Raw genomic sequence first — 22,353 nt, 5'->3', positions numbered from 1 at the left:
ACATATTCTGCATCTTGTAATATTATATTTTATTAATTTTTTAATCTAATAACTTTTCTTTGGATATTAGTACAATTAATAGATATATCAAGTGTTAGAAATATACATGTTTCTAAATTTTAAGAAAGTAAAACAAACGTCGTTTTCAATTCAGGAGCGAATATGTTTTCAGTTTTTCTTCTTTATTGCTTCGTCATAATGAAGCAAATTGGTTTTTAAAAATGTGCGAAACTTAATAGACAGAATGATGCAAGGTGCCACGCACGACGTTCTTCGATAAGTTTAAATATCTCCGAGTTCCTTCTTGTTTAAGAGACAGGCGACGATATTTTTCTAATATAATAATTCGTATACTATATGTTTTGTCGTTTTTTCCTTTCTTTCGAAAAAGACACGACCGTTGATAGTTCATTTGGTAAAATTGTTACCACTAGAAACCTGGTCTCGATCCGGGGACTTGTGCGTGCCTCTGCAAGGGGTTGGCGGATTCGCGAAACGTCCAGTCGCAATTGGCGCCGGCTTATCGGCCGTCTTATCGCGATTCCTTATCGACAAGTGCTCGCTCGACAGGTAGCGTGCTTCTTGCCGCGCCACTTCAAAGTCCTCCTCACGATGCGACTATCGGGCATAGATACTCGCAATTCCCTAGACAATCGAGATTCCATCCGATTATCGCGTATAATTCATTCCTCCGTCGTCGTTAGTCGAGCGAAGAGGGGACGAAGTTCGGCGATAGAAGGAGGCTGATAACAGGAAATTGAAAACCAGATAGCAATTTCCGACCTTTTTCTCGAGGCCCAATTAAGAAATCTAGCTTCGAGCAGAAGGGGAAGCTGCTTGCTAACGAGGCTGTACGACCGAGGCTGAAAGTTTAACTCGTGTCCGCCGGAGAAACGCTCTGCTCTGCTACTTCTATTTGGCGTGCCGAGTTGAGCACGTTAACAGACAGTTGTTGGCGTAAACGTCTAGATGACGGGCAAAGTATTTCGGACATTTCGAAGTAATTTTCGCGCTACCGCAGAGGTTTCAGGCTATTTAACAAATGAAGTTGAAATGACAAGCTCCTGGAGTGTTTAACAAGCGAAAATACGTGATATATGAGGGCAGAGACGGATGTAGGAATCGAGCGAGGGGATATTAACGCGGTGCGCTTTATCTCTTTATTTGCGAAATTATTTTCACGAGAAAACAACAGAAGAAGAACGATATTTTTCACAAACCGGTGGTAAGATAGTAACATCGTCGCATCGTATTTACAAATACAATCGTAAACAGAAATGCGAATCTGTCGACTAAACTTACAGCGTCAGCACCCGTGTACATGTCAGATTTTTGAAATTGTTTCTCGCGGAAATGGGATCTTATATCGGAAAACTCTTTCAACTTAGATTTATATGAGGAGTCATCCCTCTCTGTTCGCTCGTACCGCGATTGCCGAGACGTTCTGTGTAGCTACGTGTATACGTAGCTCTTCCAGTAGTATAAGCGCGCAATAACTAAGACGTCGTGTACGTGGTCGTTGATTTCTCCACAGCAACGTCTGAAATATCGACGTTCTTACGTTCTACTCAAAAAAATTCATCAATCAACTTTAAATAACAGATATAAAAATTTGTTAAATTTATTTCTCTAAATCGGTAACAATAAAAAAAAAAAAAGAAAGAAAAGAGAAGCGAAAAAACCCTCGTTTTGTGAATCTTCACCTCCGAAATAACCTTGGTCGTTGATTTCTCCACAGCAACGTCTGAAATATCGACGTTCTTACGTTCTACTTAAAAAAATTCATCAATCAACTTTCCCTCCGCGACTCGGGAGATATAAAAATTTGTTAAATTTATTTTTCTAAATCACTCGATAACAATAAAAAAAAAAAAAAAAAGAAAAGAGAAGCGGAGAAACCCTCGTTTTGTGAATCTTCAACTCCGAAATAACCTTGGAGTTTCGACTTCTAGTTCAGAATTACCACCGGTGAGAAAGTCGCTCGCGCGTCGCTCAACGCGGAAGTAGTAGTGCAAAGCGCGACAAGTACCGCCGCGAGTGGCGCAAGAACTCGCCACGCGAGAGAAGCTGTGAAAAGGAACGTAACGCCGTTTCGGAGAAGTCGGAGGAATGGATGGCTCGGGAAAAAGTATCGAAGGTGGTTGGTGATAGATCGCGAAGGGCGGACAAGAGGCGGCGTGGAGGGGTGTGGTGGAGGGGGAGGGGAAGGGAAAGAACGAGTGCCAGGGTGGCTTCAGAAAACGCGGAAACTCGTTAGAAGGATTTCACGCCGGAACGAGGCCGCGCGCGACGGCGCAAAGTATCGAGCTATCGATTTCACGGCTCGGCGGCTCGTCCGATAAGGTAACCCACCCCCTTGTCCCGCATCTACCTTTCGCTTCGCGTTCCTCTCGCCCCCTTTTCTGCTTCTCTTATGTGTGTGTGTGTCCCCATCCGCTTTGTCTACATTTCGTCTTCGACGATTCGACCTTCGTTTGCTCGAGCGATCTTGATGCTAACGTTTTCGGGTGATCGCTAACCAAACTGAACCGGTCGATCGTCGAGAGCCTCTGCCGCGGACCAAAGAAGCCTGGGGAGGAAGTTTCTGCAATTTATTGTCGAAATCTGGCGCTTAATAGGCCAATTCAGGGCACATGCATAATTAATGTATCGAAAATTCATGAAACGCGCTCTGCATGCAGGTTGGTGTATTATCTTTCTAAACGATGGAGTAGACGAAGAGAGAAAGAGAGAAAGAGAGAAAGAGAGAAGGGGGGGGGGGAGCATTATGGAAGCTCGGTAATTTCCGAGCATTAAATGGAAAGTATCGGTAAGTGATCATCGCGCGAGAAACGAAGAGAACAAAGCCGCTGGCCGAGCGATAATTAAATTAGGGAGAAACGCAGCAACAAATTGCTTGCCCGATCGATAGATCGATAGAAGCGGGATAATTTGTCTAGACCGATCAAGGGCCCCTCCCCCCCTTAACTTTTTCGCTTTAACGCTTCTTCTTCTTTTTTCGTTTCTCTTCTCCTTGGTCGTTCGATATCGTAGACGGCCCGGTGGATCTACTTTTAGCCCGTAGCCGACAGCGATTCGACGATGCTTATCGCGTGATACCATCCCGTGCACGAAACTCGTCAAAACGTTCGTTCGTGTTGCTCGCGTCGCCGCGATGCTCCGAGCACCGAGGGCCAGAGAGAGCGTTTTAAGCTTCTTACCTGTCGCGAAGTTAGCTTCCACGAAAATGCCGCCGGATTACCTTGCGGCTGGTGTACGTACACACGAACAACCGGGGACCCGCGTATTGTAACCGGCGGGCAGCTAAATTCTGCACGCCGAAATCCCGGCACACGTTGCCATTCTATAATATATCCTCAATGGGATTTAATCAAGGTATTAGGCGTGTTGCCGTCCTCTCGTGTATTTCGTCGTTCGTCGGGGGAGGGCAGACACCGTCCGACAGAAAGCGGGATCGTTTTCGCGTGTGTCGCTTGATACATACGTACACGTTATATAGATCGTAATAACTGATCGACAATCAAATCCAAGCCATCATGTTAATCGTACGATGATCCTGACGTTACGACAGTTTAGAGGCACTTCAATTTATACGTACGTGCGTAAAATCGAAGCGTTGGATTTGATCGTTTGTCGAAATCGCGATATTCCGTGGTCGTTTCATTCTCTCTCTCTCTCTCTCTTTTTTCTCTCTGTAATTTAATATTCAAGCAATTGTACGATTTAGCCCGATACCAGAGTAAAAAATTGCGCGGCCCGGGGAAAAGGCGGTCAAGCAATTTCTCACCGCGACGGAGGGAAGGAGGACCGGCCAGCCTCGAATAATAATCGCACGCTTGAATTTATTTTATTTATCTTTATTGCCACGAGGGTGGCAATAAAAACTATCCGGTACGCCCGAGTTCATCGTTCAGGCTCGGTCTACGTGATATCAAACATCCATGTAACTACCTTTTGTTACCGCGAAGACTCGGATTTGCTCGCGAATAAAAGAGCTACCGTATATTCTTTCTTTTTTTTCCTCTTTTCTCTTTCCGTAGTGGCCCACTGTCAAAAACCTGAATTACACGGGGTGTTTTCTTTTTTTTTTTCGAGCGGGTGTATAAAACTTCGAGAGGTTGTTTAGGAGGTAATTTCACGCAAAAAAATATCATGCAGAACGTAGGTCCTATTGACGCTTTGCGTGGGTTTTTATCGCTGTCGCGGTGCAATCGCAAGCTCGTGTTGCACGATGCTTCAAAGTATTATATCCTAGATTGCTCGTGACATTGCTGTAATTAATAAAAAGCTTGGATCTTTGGAATTTTCATAATTATTTTTATTTCAATAATTACTTTAGTTGTTGACAGTTATCAATTGGTTTGAATTTATTGGTCCAAAGTTTGAATAAGCTGAGGATTATTACAATTTCGCAAGAGACATTATATTTGCCTCCAGTTATTACTTCTCTTTTCGAAACTCAGTCGAGATTGGAGAAACGACTTCTTGTACGATATTGATACATTAACAATTTCATGAAGGAGATAGTACAGTTCAAATTGAACCCGTACCGAGTTGCAAGAGTTTCATTAAAGTCGCTGAATGTCTTTTCAAGCGAGAAGCGTACAGATCGAGATTCAAAAGGAGATATTTAAATTCGATCTAAAAGATAAATATGAAATTCAATCTCTTTTTACCTCACGGGAATACTCGTACCTCGCTCATTTGGAATTAACATTTTACTTTCGTGAATTATAGGAAATTTAAAATAGCGAACACACTCGGTGCCATTACGAAGCGAATCATTACCCCAATTACTCTTCATATGTCAAATATTCACTCGAACCAGAATTTCCCCTCAGCGAAATGTTTCTTATCTACAAAAGCTCGCTGTTTATTAATACAATATACATACAATATACCTGCTGATACTCGAGATTTCAAGAGTCGCTGGAAGTTAGAAATTTTCGCCGGAGAACAATCGATGCAACAATGTTAATGAAATTTTTCTCGCCAGTAGCTACGAGTTCTCGGCGCTGCTAATTCCCTTACGTAACAGCTGCAAGTTTGATAATAAAGTAAACGAAGTTGTAGAAGTTGCGAGCCCCCCGTTGAATATTCTGATCCGGGCTTAAAATAAATCTACATTTGCCGTTGCGAATTGTAAAATTGCAACAGAGAGAGAGAGATGTTACCTCGCCAGCTCGATGGTATCGTCAGTTGATCGCACGATGGATCGCCCTGATTTGCAAAGATTTTTTCTAATCGCCGAACGCCTGTTGTCCCTGGCGAGGGTAGTTTCAACGTACTCGGCGTACACGTGAAGAATCACACGCGTCTAATCGGCTGCGTGGTGCAGTGCGACGTGGCATCGCGTGACTCTTATTTTCCATTTGACTCCTATCCGTCGCACATACTCGGTTACGTTATTTCATTGGTGTTTTTCGCCCCAAGCTGCCAGGAGTCCCCTTGATACCCTCGCGCGCGCACCACCCTTTCTCTGCGCGCTTTGGCGCACCTCCCTCATGGTGTTGTGCACGCCACTTTCTCTCTCTCTCTCTTTTTTTCTCTCCTTTCACGTCGCGTTTCCTCGCACTCGACTTTTTCGTCGTTGCTTGAAAAGAAAACGCCTGCGACGCCCGAGAGTGTGTACCACCCGAGAGGGAGTCGCGGTGATTTGCTTAACTGTTGGTTAAAATCCTCCACTGGCTTCTAACGCGTCGCGTAGCCCTACACGTTCATTTAATTTATTTTTTTGACATCGTACCGATCCAAGTATCAGAAATTTATCAATATTGATGTGTCGTTGCTAATTATATGCAAAGTGTCCGGCAATTTGCGGTCGACCGGCTGGTAGGTGATTTTGACGCGTGAAAATGTGTTGAAAGGAAAGAATACAATTTTTTCACGGAAGCCCTCGTTTTCGAGGAAATTGAGCTTGATGATTTCATCAAGTACATGTGTCTTGAGATAATTTTTAACGAAATGTGTTCAAAGTCTGTTGTCTTGAAAATATTTTAGTTTAGTTCTACGTTTTTTACTTATTTCTGCGCGTCGAACATCCTCGTGTCGATTATTCAGCGTGCAATTAGCCAAATTCTCGATTCTCTCGAAAAAGATTTAATGAAAAAAATTCTTTCTTTTCGATACATTTTTATATGTAGAATTTTAGTTGACCACAAATCGGGAGACATCCTGTTCAGAAGTATAACAATAATTAGCTATTATTCGTCATAAAATAAGATAAAATTTGTTTTTATAGTAATAGTCGTAATAACTTTGTTCCTTGCAGTAGCAATGGAATATCAGATAAATTAGATACAGTAAATATAATGATAATATTATGATAAATTAGTATTCGTAATTTCTCAGATGAAAGCGTTTCATCGTTGAGAAGCTCTTTATCTTTGGATTATTTCATTTCTTAATTAATAACGAGTAAATGAGGATCCTGACAGCTCACAGAAAAATAACTGTTATTGATTTAGAGTATCACATTCAAAGTCATATTATATAATATTTTTGATGGATAGTAAGTAACTCAACGATTATTTAAACGTTGTTACTAAAAATTCATAAAATTATCCCGACAGCCGCCTAATTGTTTCATTTAGACTCCAGCAAAATATAAATAAATATGAATAAATATGTACGAGGCATTTAGTTTCTCTTGAAATATTCTAAAATGTTAGTTACTGACGGACTATTAGTTTATCAGTTTATCAGTTTGGAAGATGGCTGTTATAGAAGAAATAACACCTGTGAACGTGTCACACAGCGAAGCTATTACACTTTGTGACTTTCCTTACGATCGTTCCCGCTCTTTTCTGCTGTGCAAGTAGAATTACGGGAAATCTGTGCTCGGTGTGAATGGTGGGGGATTATGATTGGCTTAATCGATTTGCCAGAGGTAAACTGTACGAAGAAGGAGATCGGTGAAATTGGCTATCGACGGAAACGGCGATTCCTTTGAAAAATTATAATTGGCTTCTCGACGACTCTAACAGCGTGGCGTGTGCCCTCCTGTTATAAGAGAAACGACGATGGGCGCAACCAAATTGCATGCAACGCGAATGAAATTCTCAAGTTTGCGTCTAATCAGCAGGTAATCAGTGGAGTAACGAAGAACTTTCCCCGTGTCGACCCGGGATAAGTTTCCCGGTTTAAGAGACTCTCCGAATCCGAGAAACTTTTCAGATTATCCAAGATACCATACCGGAATCGATCTAACTTCATCTATGTGATGGTAGAACTCGTTCTAGACCGGCGCGATTCTTTCGATATTTCTACCTCTGAACTTTCAACAGCAACAAAACTATTTCCCTCGGAAACGCGCTCACTGGGAAATTAAAATCCCCTCGTTTGTTGTTGCGATGCTTTTTTTTTTTTTTTTTAATTGGAAAACTATTAGCTCTTGAACTTCGACGGTTTAAGATTAATTCTAACTTTTTAAAAGCCGCGTAATTCCTTTAATTTTCTCATTCGTTTTCTGTTTTCTCTCTCTCTCTCTCTCTCTCTCTTCCTCTCTCGAATAACTTTAACAGTCTCTCGAAGAATTTCAATTTTCGAACGAGCAAGAAACTGTCGACTTTGGTTTCCTTCCGTGGTTGTCTCAACGACAACGAAGTACCTACACGTACTTTTCCGTCGCTGGCTCTTATCTGATCAGACACGAAACGTTAGGGACAACGTCTCACAACAGCGGGAGTCGGTGGGAAAATTCTGACAAACAGCGAGTGCCGCGGAGAAGTTCCGACGCGCGTTAAGGACACGGTGGCAAAATTTTTGATGCAATAAGAACCTTCCTGGAGGAATTCCGTACAGACTTTCGGAAGAGCTTTTCATAGAAAAATTCTGACAGACTGTCTGAAAAGATCGTCTCAGACAGAGAGTGAGAGCACGTCGTGGAGAAACTCTGATACGCTGAAGGCAGGAGAACGCGTAGGAGAAGAGTTCGAGCGTCAATACTGACAACAACCTGCGAAGCAAGCGGCAAGCCTTTCCGTTTGCAAAGGAAAAATCGACGAGGAAAAAAGAAGCGAGATTACCAACCTCAGACAGAGCAGTGAAAATACCCGGGGAAAGATGTACGACGCGAGTCGAATCGAAACGGCCTCGTCACGGGGAAAAGGTAGCGCCGCGGAGGATACTTAGGAGCGGGTTTACGGCACATACGTTGCATTATATAGGAGGACGCGGCGTACATGGCCGTGGAACGCGGCGGCACTGCACTGCAGTAAAGTGCATCCTAAGCCTAGCGCATCTGTGACCACTCTCGGGGTCGCAGCGTGCCCGCTCCTGGTATTTATTATTCAGCCGGTGCAACGTGGCGTCGACCAGCGACTATTTCCCGCCGCTCTCGTCAACGAGCCACCCCGGGATTTTTCGACGGGACCGTCTGTTTTTCCTACCCTTTCTAGCTCTCTCTCTCTCTCTCTCTCTCTCTGTCTGTCTGTCTGTCTCTCTCCGTCGTGACGCGATCTCGGATCACTGCGTCGCGCCGTGCCCATGTCAAACTCGTCGTTCACTTTTACGGCAATCGTGGCTCGCCGTTCCCTCGTCCCGGCTCCTGAATCGGTTATCGAATCTCCTGTGACGTTGTTTGAAATCGCAAGGATTTTTCCAAGCAGATGAGATTTTCCTCACCCCTCGCTGGGTTCGCCTGGGTCTCTCCCTCGTTCTTCCCAACGCCGCGCGTACTCAGAGTTTATTTCTCTTCTGTTGCCGAGATTGTTCCCTGCAGCTTAATCCATTTAATTTAACTGCTTACGACTAATTTGATTTTTCATCTATGGATAAAATTCAAGCATACAAGTGTAGAGATATAATGATAAATAATGTTCGTTTAAGTGGGAATAATGAAATCAACGCGAATTAATAATTCAAATAAACTCTTTTAACAGCACAATTGACACTTTTAACAGCACTTTCTGAATGATTTTTCAACTCGCTCGGCTCTGGTTTTTTTAAAAAAGAGAAACGCTTCATCCCTACGTTGGACTTCTCGCATCGCATTCATATTTTATCATTTCTATGATCATATTTTATATATTTCTATGATCAACGAAACAGGTTATCTGTTATATTTAAACATAACTGAAATTATAACTACAGATTAATTATAATAACCGATACTATACGAATAACGACGCGAAAATAAAGAATGATTCATCAACGCACCATTACGACGTAAATATCTCTGTTCTCTACGAAATTTCACGATTTTCTACCGCTGCCGCGATTGAATCCCATCATTTCAGACCCGACGTCTCCGAAAAGTCCGTATTAATTATCCGACGGCCTAATATTCGATTCCCGCGGCTGTCGATGCTGCCTCGATCAGAAACTACCAAAACTGCCCCCTGTTACGTTCGTTTCTCGCCTGTCTGTCTGTCACGCCGTTGCAAAAGGATATGACGATATTCCAACGACGATATCTCGATTCGGAGAATTGGAGAATCTCCCGCCGTCTCGGTTTGGTCTCCTTTTACCTGCTCGGCGGAAGTTCGTGGGGGGTAACTTTTGGATTCCATTGAAATCATCGACACAGATTTCTTCGACACTGTTTTCACTAAGAGTGTGCGAGAACCTGAAAACATCGCCCAAAATTTCAAGATTCCCCAAGGAATCGGGTTTTCCGAAAAAGTCGAGAACCCAGTTCTCCGACACTGTTTTCACTAGGAGTGTGCGAGAACCTGAAAACATCGCCCAAAATTTCAAGATTCCCCGAGGAATCGGGTTTTCCGAAAAAGTCGAGAACCCAGTTCTTCGACACTGTTTTCACTAGGAGTGTGCGAGAACCTGAAAACATCGCCCAAAATTTCAAGATTCCCGAAGGAATCGGGTTTCCCGAAAAAGTCGAGAACCCAGCTACCGTTTCTTGAATTACTCTACAATGCTGTATAGCAGCCTACAAAATATGTAAATACACAGTTCAATTTCTTCTGTCAGTTCTCGTGAAGTTATTGGAAATACGGATTCTAAGATTCGTGTGACCTGATGTATACAAACGTGTGACTGCGTGCTTAGTGCTTGGATATTATGTACGCTGTTGTCAGTATCGCTGAAAAATTCGGGCAGTTCAGACGTATATTTCGAAATCTCTGTGAATTTAATAAAGATTAAAAATCTTTAAAAAGAATGTCGAGTGATAGTGAGAGTAAAGTTGTGGTAGCAGGAAGTAGTGCAGAAGATATCGTGCGAACGAAAAAGCTAAATAGAAGCTCTGTTTGAGGACATTTTCAAGAAAAAGATGATACAAAGGCGGAGTGTACGCATTGTCACCATGAATTTAAAACTAGGTATGCAAATACTACTGGTTTATTACGCCATTTGAACCATATGCATCCAAACATAAGTATATGTACTAGGAAAGTAATTGAATCGATATATGATACGCGAAAGATTGTTAAATCAAAAGATATAACAAAAGGAATTGCTCGAATGATGGTTCTAGATCTGCGACCTTTCGATACAGTTGAAGTCGTGGGCTCTAACGAATTATTTATGCTTGTTCTCAATCCTTTCTCAAATTCCAACTCTTTCGGGAATCCCGATAAATTCGAGAATCTCGAAATTTTCTGGTATATTCTGGTGGAAAAAATTTCGTGTTCCTGACCCGACCTGATATTTCAGGTTCTCGCACACGTCTAGCTTTCAGCGACAATATTTCATCGATTCCAGATTTGCCCGACAGCGACTTTGCCCGCCAACAGTTTTTATCGACAATGACATTAGACAATTGCATATCGCCACAGACGTTGCCTCAGTTTGCGTTCGGCCATGGTCTTTATTGCTGCTAGTATATCGAATAGAGTTGTAATCATTCTTACTGTTAGTGAAAATAGTTAATTATACGAAAATGTCTCGACCATATCTAGAAAATGATGGTTCTGTTATTGCAGAATATATATTATCTAACTAAAAATAAAATATAACTAAACCTAACCTAAATCTTGCGTCATCATTAGAAAAACAACGACAAACGAATATCATAATAATGTCATCGGTCAATATCATTGTTGGTTAATACTGTCGTCGGCTAAAACTGTCGTCGGACAAATCTGGAGTCGATGAAATATTGTTGGTGAAAACTGTCGGAGAATTCTCTGTCGATGATTTCAATGTGGCCCTGTAACTTTTATTGCAACAGGATCAACGATCCAATCAAATCGTCTGGCAAACGAAAGCAAACCGAATGGCTTACGATATCCTCCGGTCGGTCAGGTTTTCGAACGCCGGCTGAGACACAAAAGAGACGACGCAGTTAACTAACTGGTACCCGATTCGGGGGAGAAATCGAGTTTTCCCCGTGCCGTACGCGAAACTCACGGTATTCGGTGGATTGGCTTTCCCGATAATAGGTACATAATATACCTACCGGGACGGTATTCCGCCGAATTGATTTAAGCTTCCTTCTCCGCGTTTTCCTTCCTTCTCGTTTATCCTCCTTTAGGGTTCCCCGGCAGTGGCGAGTTCTGCGCTTCGCTTCGATCCCATAGCTGCCGGCCGAGTCTTTCCTCGAGAGTCAATCGAGAAACTTTGGTTTTGTTCGACGCGTTACGCAGGTTCGCGAATCCGAGGATTCCTAGATCCTGTTCCTGTAGCGAGATTTGGAATTACGCGAGATGCTCTGTGTAACGTAAGCAATGAGCAAACCTCTTCGCGGGATAAAAACGTCAATGTTGCGTTAAAGCGAAAAACTCTTAACGATGTATACGTATATATGTACACTGAGTGCGTTGCGCGGAACTTTTTAGAAAGTTTATTAACCGTGCGATGAGGGTATCGGGATATTGCGTTGATAATGTTCGAAACAAAATCTGGAAATATATACTTGGAAGTTGGAACGTAGAAAGTTGCGGAAAGTGTTCTGTACTGTGTCAATGTTCATTTTTACATCAACGTTACGAATTATAGCGGTAATTGAACGTGTGATATATAAACGTTTAGTAATATTTGTATGGATTTACAAATTTTGTTAATATAAATAAGATAACTGTTGCCACTTATATACTTGCACGCTTGAAATAACTATTAAATTATACGTCCAATAAAAAGTTCTTTTCCAAAATTAAAAGTTCTTTTTTAGAAAGTTTTTAAAATTTTCAAAAAGTTTTTAAACTTCTTTTTTAAAAGAAGGAGCACTTTTCCATTTGCTACATGATTTTAAAGCGTCCTGAGGAAAAACGAATTCACGGTAATCAAGGTAGAAGTTTTTTTCAAGTTTTATATTTATTTCTTCTTACAAAGTTATAACAATTTAAAGTATCGATAATTTTTCGTTTCAATTAATTGCGGAGCAAAACTGACCTTACGAAAACAGTTTGCATCTGTCAGAATACTAATAATAAAATTTTTTGGGGACAATCGAAACATCCTACAAATTTTTCTATGCAATAACATATATATTATAAAATATTTGACAGATATTAAATATTATAAAATACACGTTCTATTTTGATGCTTTTGCTATTTGTTTAAACTGGAAAATCTAGTTTTCTCGATTGTTGAGCGCAATATAGCAACCATAATATTTCTAAAAAGATCGTAGAATCAATCCTGGATCCACTGTGCCATCCAAGTTCCGTGACTCCACTATGTTATCGTACACATAGGTCTCTTGTCTCCATTGTGTCGCTATCTTGGCCTACGACTTCAATGTAGCGCTCTAGAGTCCCACGACTCCAGTATGTTCTTGTTTGAGTCCCACGACGTTAATGCATCCTGATACGAACATCCAATTTTAGAATAACGCCACTCCTAAAATTTCAGTGCGCCGTTACTTGAACTACACGATCGCCGCGTTTTAATGACTCGGGCAAGTGATTACATTCAAATTTAACGATACGACATTCTCCGACTCTGAAGGTTCAACGTCTAATAAAAATCAACGAAAATTCAAGTTCCATCCACGCGACTCGAGCTTTGTCAGCTTTTGAAGATTTTCGTTAACACAATCGCGTTATTGTCGATTTTCGCATTATTCATACGAGTCAGACTATGTACGTACGTGCATTTACATTTCCGTCTGTTTCGTGACTAATTATTTTAATTCGACGGCACTCGCGTGCATTTAAACACGCGTGCATGTTTAAGGAAAGCGTCGTAACGCGAGCATCGAGCAATCGCGCATTATTATCCTTATTATTATGCCACTGTTTGCTCTTCAACGCGAGAACGTTCCACACGCTTTCAGAGTAATTTTATCAATCGCCGGTCATCTTCCGCGTTTACCTTTCAACGTTCTCGATCGTTTCGAAGGTTGAAACAATCGGCGGAGAAGAATGTTCGTGGCGTTCTTCGCTCGACTTGTTTCTAAAAAAGTTTGATCTTTCTTCCGTTGGGCAAAAAAATAAAGGAAGCCTTCTCTAAGCCTTGACCCGTCTTCCCCTCCACCCCTCACCCGGTCTTGACGAGCCAAAGGAGAAAAAGTCTTCTGACACGAAATTAATTAAAACTTCGTTTTAACGGCCGACGCGTACGCTTCGACGAGGAAGGGGGAGATTTGCGTGGAAAGTGGTGGTCGTCGTTGCGTCTACACGCGATCGCGGTTTGCCGAATGGAAAAGAACATTAAGAACCGATTTATGCCTACCGATTCGTTACGGCTCTCCGACAGAAGAACCGGCTGATGATAATCTCGAAAGTCCTCGAGACGATGACAGAAGCGAAACCTTCTCATTTGCTTCTGCCGCTTAACGACTGCGTCTGTCCGCGGTAATCGCGAACGAGTGTTGAATTAAACTTTCTGACGATGCGACTTGCCTCGGCGACTATCCAATTACCCCTGGTGCGCGTTCCTTTTCATCAAATTACTGCAAATTTCTGTTTATAATTTCTGTTTTTTGCTGTGGGTAAAAATAATAAGAAATGGTTTTCTGTAGCCGACTGTCGTTCGAAATAAATATAAATAACGTTTATTAATTTAGAAATTAAATTCGAATGACGAAAGATATTAATCTCTTGCGATTGTACTTTCGACAGAACGAGCGTTTGACGATATTTTATATCGTGTTTCGTTAATTGTAATACCGAGGTCTTACAATTCTCTCAGACGTTCATTTACGCACGATTATTTATAATTTTGCAACGGACACACACATACACACACACACACACACAGGACATTCGCGAGGATATTCGTCGGCGGTTGCTTCGATCCAACGACGTATAACTCAACGCAATGAGCTGGAACGATGCCATTCCGCTACAGAATTTCGCGCAGCACGAGAGAAATGGAAACGTGAGAGCTCGCATGATTATTTACTCGCCTAATAGCTGTCACCGAACAGGAATATTAAGAAGCATGTGGTCAAGTACGTGATACTAGGATATTCCTCTTGCTGACGTGCACGTACACGAACTTGATAATTTACGCGGGATTACTGAAATTTTCTCGATTTTATTTTTCGTCTCACGTGCCCTAGCGATAGGAATTAACAAACGACGCTTAAATCGAATGAACGATCCTGAAATCACTCGCGGCGCGAATGTTTCAAATTAACGTGTGATTTCCAATGTTTCGACCGAACGTGTCGAGTAGTCGAGAGAGTGGATTTTCATTAAATATTATTATATTACGATATCGCTTTACTTTCGTCGGATTTCTAATTAATTTCGAAGGTACCTCCTACTTGATTGCAAATTGAACGATTGCGAGAGGGCACAACACAAACTTGGTGCTGAAATATTACGCAAGTTTGCGTACCAACATCAACTCTTCATCTAACGTAATAATAACTCGCTGATGCACTGGCTGCACTCTGGTTGCGCTGCACCCCCTAAAATCTCGTTACACGTCATACAGAGCTCCCTTAAATTTCATTATACGTTGTGTGTACACAGTGCGTGTTTACACCGCGTATCTATCTTTCCGAGAACTTCACGCGGGTAACTAGAAATCATTGTACCGTGTACTCTCGCTAGGATTGATCCTTTATACGTGCACTACGATGCACTGCGTTGTTTAAGTTGAATGAATCTTGAACGACGTGGGAGGTATCACACTTTTTAAAGTAAGAATGTAAGACTTTGTTTATTCATCCTTTTCTTTTTTCTATCAGAGCGTACTTTTAATTCACAATTTATAAAATGGTTTAACAGGCAATGTTACTGACGCATCAAATTATTTAATACATTATTTTAAAAATAAAGTAATTTTCAATTTCACAAGGTGGATGTATCTCTGATTCGAATGGACGTTGGGAGAAAATTGTCGAATGTAATAAAAATTATTTACTTTCTTATTATATACAAAAGTTGTGTACATAAAGGAACGACGTATGCCATGCGAAATATGTCGGTTAAGTTGTAAAGAAATTATTGGAGCGAAAATTGCGAGAACGCAGTAAATACTTTCGTTCAAAAATTATGCTTCCGCGGATTAATCGGGCAAAAGTAAAGTCAGTCGAGCCGCGTTACAGCCTTGGAAAGTAACTTGCCGGATATCGAGGGTCATTCGGTTCGCGAATGATTGAACGCGATTAAAACGCGCGTAAGAAACGTTCATTGGTTCGTACAGAATCTGTCGGTGCGGCGGTTGCGCCACAATCATCTCTGAAATTCCTCACACGGTGCACGGCACTCCACCGTGAAATCGATTTACCACGGATATCTAACGACCATTCGGGATTTATTCGCGGGAATTTCGGGCGCACGTACACCGTGAATCAGTGTACCGATGCAACGAAAATTGGGGCCCCCCGTGCAATTAATTAATACACGGTTGGTCTCGTTCCGCGAAACCTCACGGTTAATTATCGCCGGCCACTATAATCCCGGCGCTTAGCCCCTCTCGCGAGCTTCTGACATGGGATAAGGTGGCTTCCGGTGGAGCCGGGCCGACTTCGCCCGCCATTGCAATTGATCGACTCTGTTAATGGAGTATCAGACACTGGTCCGCAGCGTAATTCCGTTAATTGCGAGCACATCGGTTGCGTACGTTCGTTCCGAGCGTGTCGACTTCGCCGGCTACATTAATTAACCACGGTTATAACCGCCTGGATAGCTTAGCTACACCGTGCCGGCACACACCAGTACCTTATCCTGTTTAATACTCGACGGAGGGTCCGCGAAATTTATGGGGTATAATGTTTGATTAATCTCTCAGGCGGTGTTGGTTCGTTCGTTTGGTTCGTTCGTTGGCGAACAGGTTTTAAGAGCCGAATATCACTAGTCTCTATTAATTAACGATTATCCTCGAGGTGTTTGTCGTTCTTCATCTTGCGATAATCTGCTCTAGATTGCGTGGATCTGATCTCGATCGTAATCGCGGGTTTTTGTGTTCTTACGATTGTGATTGGAGAAATGGAATCCAAGTAGATTGCTATAATAAATGCTAAATGGATGTTTTACGTAATTTTTTTTATATCCCATGCATTACGTGCATTTTTACATTTCACAAAAATTAAAATTCTACAAGTTTTAAATTTTATAAAAATTTAAATTCTACAAAAATCTAGTTGTTATAGATTGAAAAGGATCGAGTTGTAAATAAATAAAAAGTGGATGTGTGGTATATAAAAAGGGGGGGAAAAAGTGGTAGGAAAGATGGCAGTATTTTGTTGTATTAATTATAAAAGGTATCGTTCTGTAGAAATTATTTTGAAAAATGTCTTTGATCTTGCAAAGAGATTGAAACAAGCTACGTTGCACATGGCATTGTCTGATATGGTTGACTTGTACTACTTACAATTTAAATTGTACTAAATTGATTACTCAGTTAGTTCACTTATACTATTCGCTATGAATTGAATCGTTTTATATTTTATCTTTTAATATTTCCGCCGTCTGATATTGCAAGATTCATACTACTTAAAATAGTACAGTCTGACTCACAGTAGATTGATACTGACTTCTTAGCGTCAGAAGAAAGTACTGAAAAGGAAATAACGTACACGTTGAGTATATGTTCACAGACTACAAACTTTATTACTTCAGAATGGTCTACCATTCTGTCAACCATAATTACCCTCTTCCCGCTGAAATTTCTATGAACATGATCTTTTAATGATCATCCCTTTCAATGCATAATCGATTTTACGTCTGTCCGTAGAATCGAACAGAATCTATCAAAAGCCTCGTAACGAAAAATTTTATATTCTCTTTTTCTTTTTCGCGTCGACGAAAATCCGCAATCATGGAACAACACGATAGAAACGTCTCTTTTCTTCCTTTCAGAAAACCATCAACCGGATTTCAAAAACCGTGCAAAATTCCCCGACAACAATGGAAAGAACAACGTCCATCGTCCCGATGAAACAACGGAAACGAAAATAGTTTCGACGACAACCAGCTGATGCACGCGTTTCGCCGTCACGTTGGCGGTTGGCTTGCGTCGACTCATTCCGCCGAGGCGTTAACGTATGGCCACGGTGTCACCTTGGTAAGTATAATACAGGTTATTCATGCCTCCTTGGCGTCGCTGAATCGACGGTGTGTCGCACGCGCGAGAACTTGGCACACGCACACGGACACGGACACGGACACACCGTCAGCCGCGGCTGAATGTGAAAACGCGCACGCTGGTCCTCCTCTTCATTCATGTGTCCTCGAGTGTCGGGATCCTTGTGTATACGGGCGTGCTTTTCACCGGCGGATTTAATTTAGATTCGCGTCCAGGTCGCTCAAGCGGGCGACGAAAGGAAAATGAAATGAAACGCAGAGGGGTTGGAAGGGTAAATTAGGCTGCGGCCTAATGACGTGACAAACCATCCGCCCTTTGAAAATCTGTCCCGTCTGCCAGTGTGTTTCTTAACGAGTGTCTCGCTATTTTTCGAACCCCACTCTCTTACCTTTCCCTCGTCGCTATCTTTTTTTTACAGGCCGAATGAAATCGTTTCATCTCGGTCTCGCGAGTTCTCCATTTCAAGTCACTTTTCGGCGAAGGCGCGTTTGATTTCTCTTCGCGAGAAGAAAATGAAGAGTCGAGGACGTGATTTGTCGAAGCCTCGGTACTTATTAATGCTCATTTCGCGGCGATAAGAGGAAATATTACTGTGAAAAATATTCAAAGCAACACTACTTTATGCGGAATGGTTGAGCAGTAAAAAAAAGTTTGAAAAGGATATACCTGAAGCAAAACGGTAATATAAAATATGATACAGAAAGTATAGTGAAATTTCGTTTCGTACAGGCTCCATTTATTTCGACTAAATTTAGCGAGTGTTCGATAAAGTGAACTCTCTCTCGCCGACTGAATATCCATTAATTTTGTGTAAAACTCCCATTATACGAACGCGAATTACGTAAATTATATATCCTTCAGCAAGTTCATATAAACAGAATTATGATTATAATGGATGAGGTGTATTATAAATATAACGCGCGTTGCTCGATTGACACGCATTGAGTCTCTTTTCCTACCGCATTATCCCCATTGGGTCAATAGGTCACAAAATTTCTATACACTTCGATGGTACGAATAGTTTTTCAACAATTTGTTCAATACATCTCGTTCTCGCTGGCGAAATATACATTTTCTTGTAGTTTTATAATTTTCACTTTGTTAATCTTTATTTTCAGTTTTATTTTAATATCTATTTTTCCTTTTGATCTTCCGCGTTATCTCTTCCCTCTCTTTCAATCACGCGACCGTTCTTAAAGTTGTTTTCACAACCTGGCACGAAATTTATTTCCTTTTGCCATCTCTTTTCGTGAAAATGTTGGTGTTTAATGGTTCGTGCTTGATATTACCGGGTCTGGCGAGAAACGAGGGAAAGCCATGCTAAACGAACGTTAATTGGTTCCACTTAATTAAGGAAATATTATCAAATTAATATTTTTGAGGATTCCCTGCTTCTTTTCAAACTGACGGAGTCAGTGACGGTGTGCTGGCAGCAGGCTAAATTGAAAATTCTGCCCCGAAGATCGCACGATGCCTCGGACGGTATTGCTCTAATTAAAAATTCGTTTCGATCGACTTCTGCAAAGTCGTTCTTGGTCGGTATTAAACGACAGAGAGCAGCGATCGAAAGTAAAGAAGAAAGAAAAAAGAAAAAGAAAAAATAAGAGAGAAAGAGAGATAAGAAAAGCTATCGTTCCACTCTTACCACAGGGAACTGTGATAAATTACGCCATTCATCCCGTACACGCACGATTCTCGTTCCCTCTCGGGTAATCAGTCCCCCGTCGTCGTCGTCGTCGTCGTCGTCGTCCTCATCGACGGAGCTTTATATTAAGCGATCCTATCGATGTAAAGTAATTATAAATAAAGCTCGTTGTAGAAATAACTCTCCGGCACGGCGTTTACTCGTTGTCGAATTAAGAACTTGTCAATCCGATAAATCGAGGGAGAAGAAAAGAGAGAGAGAGAGAGAGAGAGAAAACGGCGCGGAGAGGAGCGACAAGGGGGTGGGGGTGGCGGGAGGGAGGAGCAAAACGGCGTTGAGCGTTTATTAAATCAATTCGGGGCTAGAAAACGCGGAATGCCAGGGGCGCAGGATCGCATTACGAAGAAAATATATTTTCCTCCGCAGCGCGTCACTGCGCCAACCTATCAGGGTCGCGAGGCGGCGCAAGGTGGTAATTGCCAATTAACTGTAATTAATTCATTGAGCCAAGTGGCAGTGATCAAGCCAGCCATATCTTCGTCCCTGGGAACTCGGCCTAACGATCCAGGATCGGCTCCCGGACCGATCGAACGCCGAGGAGACACGTATCTGACAAATTTTAAGCGTCCCACTTCATCAATTTATGTATTTTCGTCGATTTTATTTAAGACGACGGTCTCATCGATCCGGCTTCAGATGCTCGCGCGAGACTCGCTGTAATCTTCTATTCAGATTGGGTAATCACTTTCGCACGATTCAGATTTAGATCACGACGGATGAATCTTTCCTTTGGTAATGAAAATTTGATGATGGAGTCGAGGAGTTGTTTGAAAAAAGAAAAAAAAAAAATGGTCTGTAAATTTTTGGTAAACATGTTCACGAAAGTGTTCGAAGATTATTTACGAATATATATTGCGCATGTTAAACGCAGCGTACGGAAGCGTTTCGACGAGATTCGATTTAAAGCTCGAAGTAAATCTGCAAAGATACGGAGAAGTTACGCGATGTTTAATTAACGCAGCTACATAGATTTCTGTAGAAATTATAGAAATATTCAGACAGTAAATTTATTCATTACGTCAGCGAACCGCAGTATTTAGCGAGAGCATTCTTAACTAGTTAATTGTGCTCGCCTGTGAATTTTCATTTCCCCCCGTTCAACGGCAGCAGCAATTTCTCTTTATACAGGTGAACGATCGGCGAGCGCGTGGGTGCGAATAACAAGCGTTCGAAATAAGAGATCGCGCGTAAGTTCGGCTCCGAGCTTTCCACTTTCAGGCGAACCTAGTGAATTCTGCGAATAAACGCGAAATTTTATGCATACCGGGAGTAATTTTTCGAGCTACGCCGGTCGTAATTAAAGCAGCTGACTCGATTCTAATTTTTCTGCACCGCGATGCCTGTTTCTGTTCCTTCTTCCTCTTTTTTTTTTCTTCATCATGCTTCACAATGAAGCGATTTGAATTCAAGATAGACCACGTGACATTTGCCATATGTAAAAACCGGCCGAATATATTCATAGTTGACGTCGGCATTCAATTTCCTGTGGCGCCTCGAATCGGAACAACCAAAAATTTCGAATTTTCCCCGGGACGCTCTCCGGCGTTCACCGCTCGCGGAGAAATGTTCGTCTGGAAAAATTTTCGTCCTTTGTCGATCGATCAATCACGTCGCGGCCATTGTTCATGCAGGTCAGAGAAATGGTCGCCCCGTTTCGGCGATCGTCGGCTGTATTTAACGAGCTCGGGAAGATCGGGAGCACGCGAATAAGAAGACGCCAGGGCGCGAACGATTCAAAGTATCGTTAGGGGAGCGGAAGATTGAAGTGGCGGCGTTTTCTTCGCCGTTTTTGCCTCTCACAATGGGACACGCCAGGAAATACGATCCTACGTGTCTCGTAACCCAGTTTCACGGATCATTTTGCCTCTGCACGAAAAGTCGATCGTCTCTCGCTCTCGCTCTCTCTCTCTCTCTCTCTTCTTCTCGATGGTTGCCCCGTTGTTTTTTCCCTCCTTTCAACTGTCACAACTGCAAAGGATCGTTTCCAGTGCAGAGATCTCTCTTCGACGAGAGATTAACGATTACAACGCGAGATCGGTCGCCTGACATGTCCGTCGCAGTATCGTTCTCGATACAATTCGCGCGCTCTATTCCCGAGGGGAGCGGTTATCCGTTCGAATTTTCCATTCGACACTCGGTTTCTAATTGGTCCGTTTCTAATTGGAGAATACCTGGCCGCGAATTCCGGAAGGACCTTTGTCCGGCTGGCGCACAGAGTGAAAGACACGGAAAACGGAATGCACGGTTACATCCCGCCTCCGCCTTTTCTTTCCTCGCGAGTCCCTCTTTTCTCTCTTTTTCTCTCACTCTTTTTTTATTCTCACCATTCTTTTTCGCCTCTCCGCCCCCTCTGTCTTTCTTCTTTCGTTTCTTTCATCGTTCAGCCTCCGTTCAGAAGACTGAAGCTCGAGGAATATCGCGATTTTCACGACCTGCGTCCCGATCCGAGCGAAATTGAAAGCAAATATTTTGAAAAAAAATCGTCGCGCCTTTCGCCGTCACTTCGCCGAGTATTTTCTTCGCCTGTTCTCGCCCGTTTCTTCGCTCCACCAACGCCTGTTTTCCTTTCATTCGTTCTTCTCCCCTTTCGCGGCGAAGTTTCTTTCGTTAACGAAGAACCGTAGTGGCAAGTGAGCAATCGTCTGTTTTTCAGCGTCGTTCGCTTTTTTTGCTTGGAAACGCCTTAACACCGAGAAAGTTTCGCGAGGAACGGGCGTGAGTAATTCCGACTGAGGAATAAGAAAAATTTGCTACCTCTCTCTCTCTCTCTCTCTCTCTCTCTCTCGCCTTCTCAAACGAGATCTTCTTAATTTTCTTTTAACTCAAGATGTTGATTTTTGGTGGAATCGATCTTCGTGAAAAGAAACGTGGCAACGATGACACGATTGCGAAACAAGTTCCTCGTTACATTCGTCGTATTTATAAAGCACATGTCGCAATTATATCGTCGGTTAATCGATTTCCAAATGTTATAAACATCTCGGTTTGCGAAACGCGGACGAAACGAAAGTAACGACGAGATTTCGTTCCACTCCACTTTCGCGCGATTCGTTTCACTTGCGCGTATAGTAATCTGTTCGCGTCTCCTCGAGTTCAAAGGGAATCGATTTTCGGAGCTACTTTGTTTTCGCGCTTTTCCTCCTGTTTACGATGACGCTCGAAAGCTCGAAGCACATATCACTGTCATTTATTGTTAAAAATTCATAAGATCTTTTTGCTCGCCTACCGCTCCTCCCTGTGACCAGAGAATTTATGTTCTACAC

The 22,353-nt window shown here is 42.3% G+C and overlaps 1 protein-coding gene across 2 annotated transcripts in view; it reads left to right on the top strand.

Moving 5' to 3' along the window:
* The window catches only part of LOC122529233, a 132,613-nt gene extending 115,140 nt beyond the window's left edge, over positions 1-17,473 (top strand). For both annotated transcript variants that reach the window (XM_043655127.1, XM_043655128.1), the window contains one exon: positions 17,160-17,473. In XM_043655127.1, the coding sequence (XP_043511062.1) occupies positions 17,160-17,278 (119 nt within the window). In that variant the 3' untranslated portion in view covers positions 17,279-17,473. The remainder of the gene's footprint in view (positions 1-17,159) is intronic.
* Positions 17,474-22,353: the final 4,880 nt, after the last annotated feature.

This window comes from Frieseomelitta varia, unplaced genomic scaffold (genome assembly GCF_011392965.1).
Source record: "Frieseomelitta varia isolate USP_RPSP 00005682 unplaced genomic scaffold, Fvar_1.2 scaffold_281, whole genome shotgun sequence".
Classification (NCBI taxonomy): Eukaryota; Metazoa; Arthropoda; class Insecta; order Hymenoptera; family Apidae; genus Frieseomelitta; species Frieseomelitta varia.
This window is presented reverse-complemented; position numbering and strand designations above follow the sequence as displayed.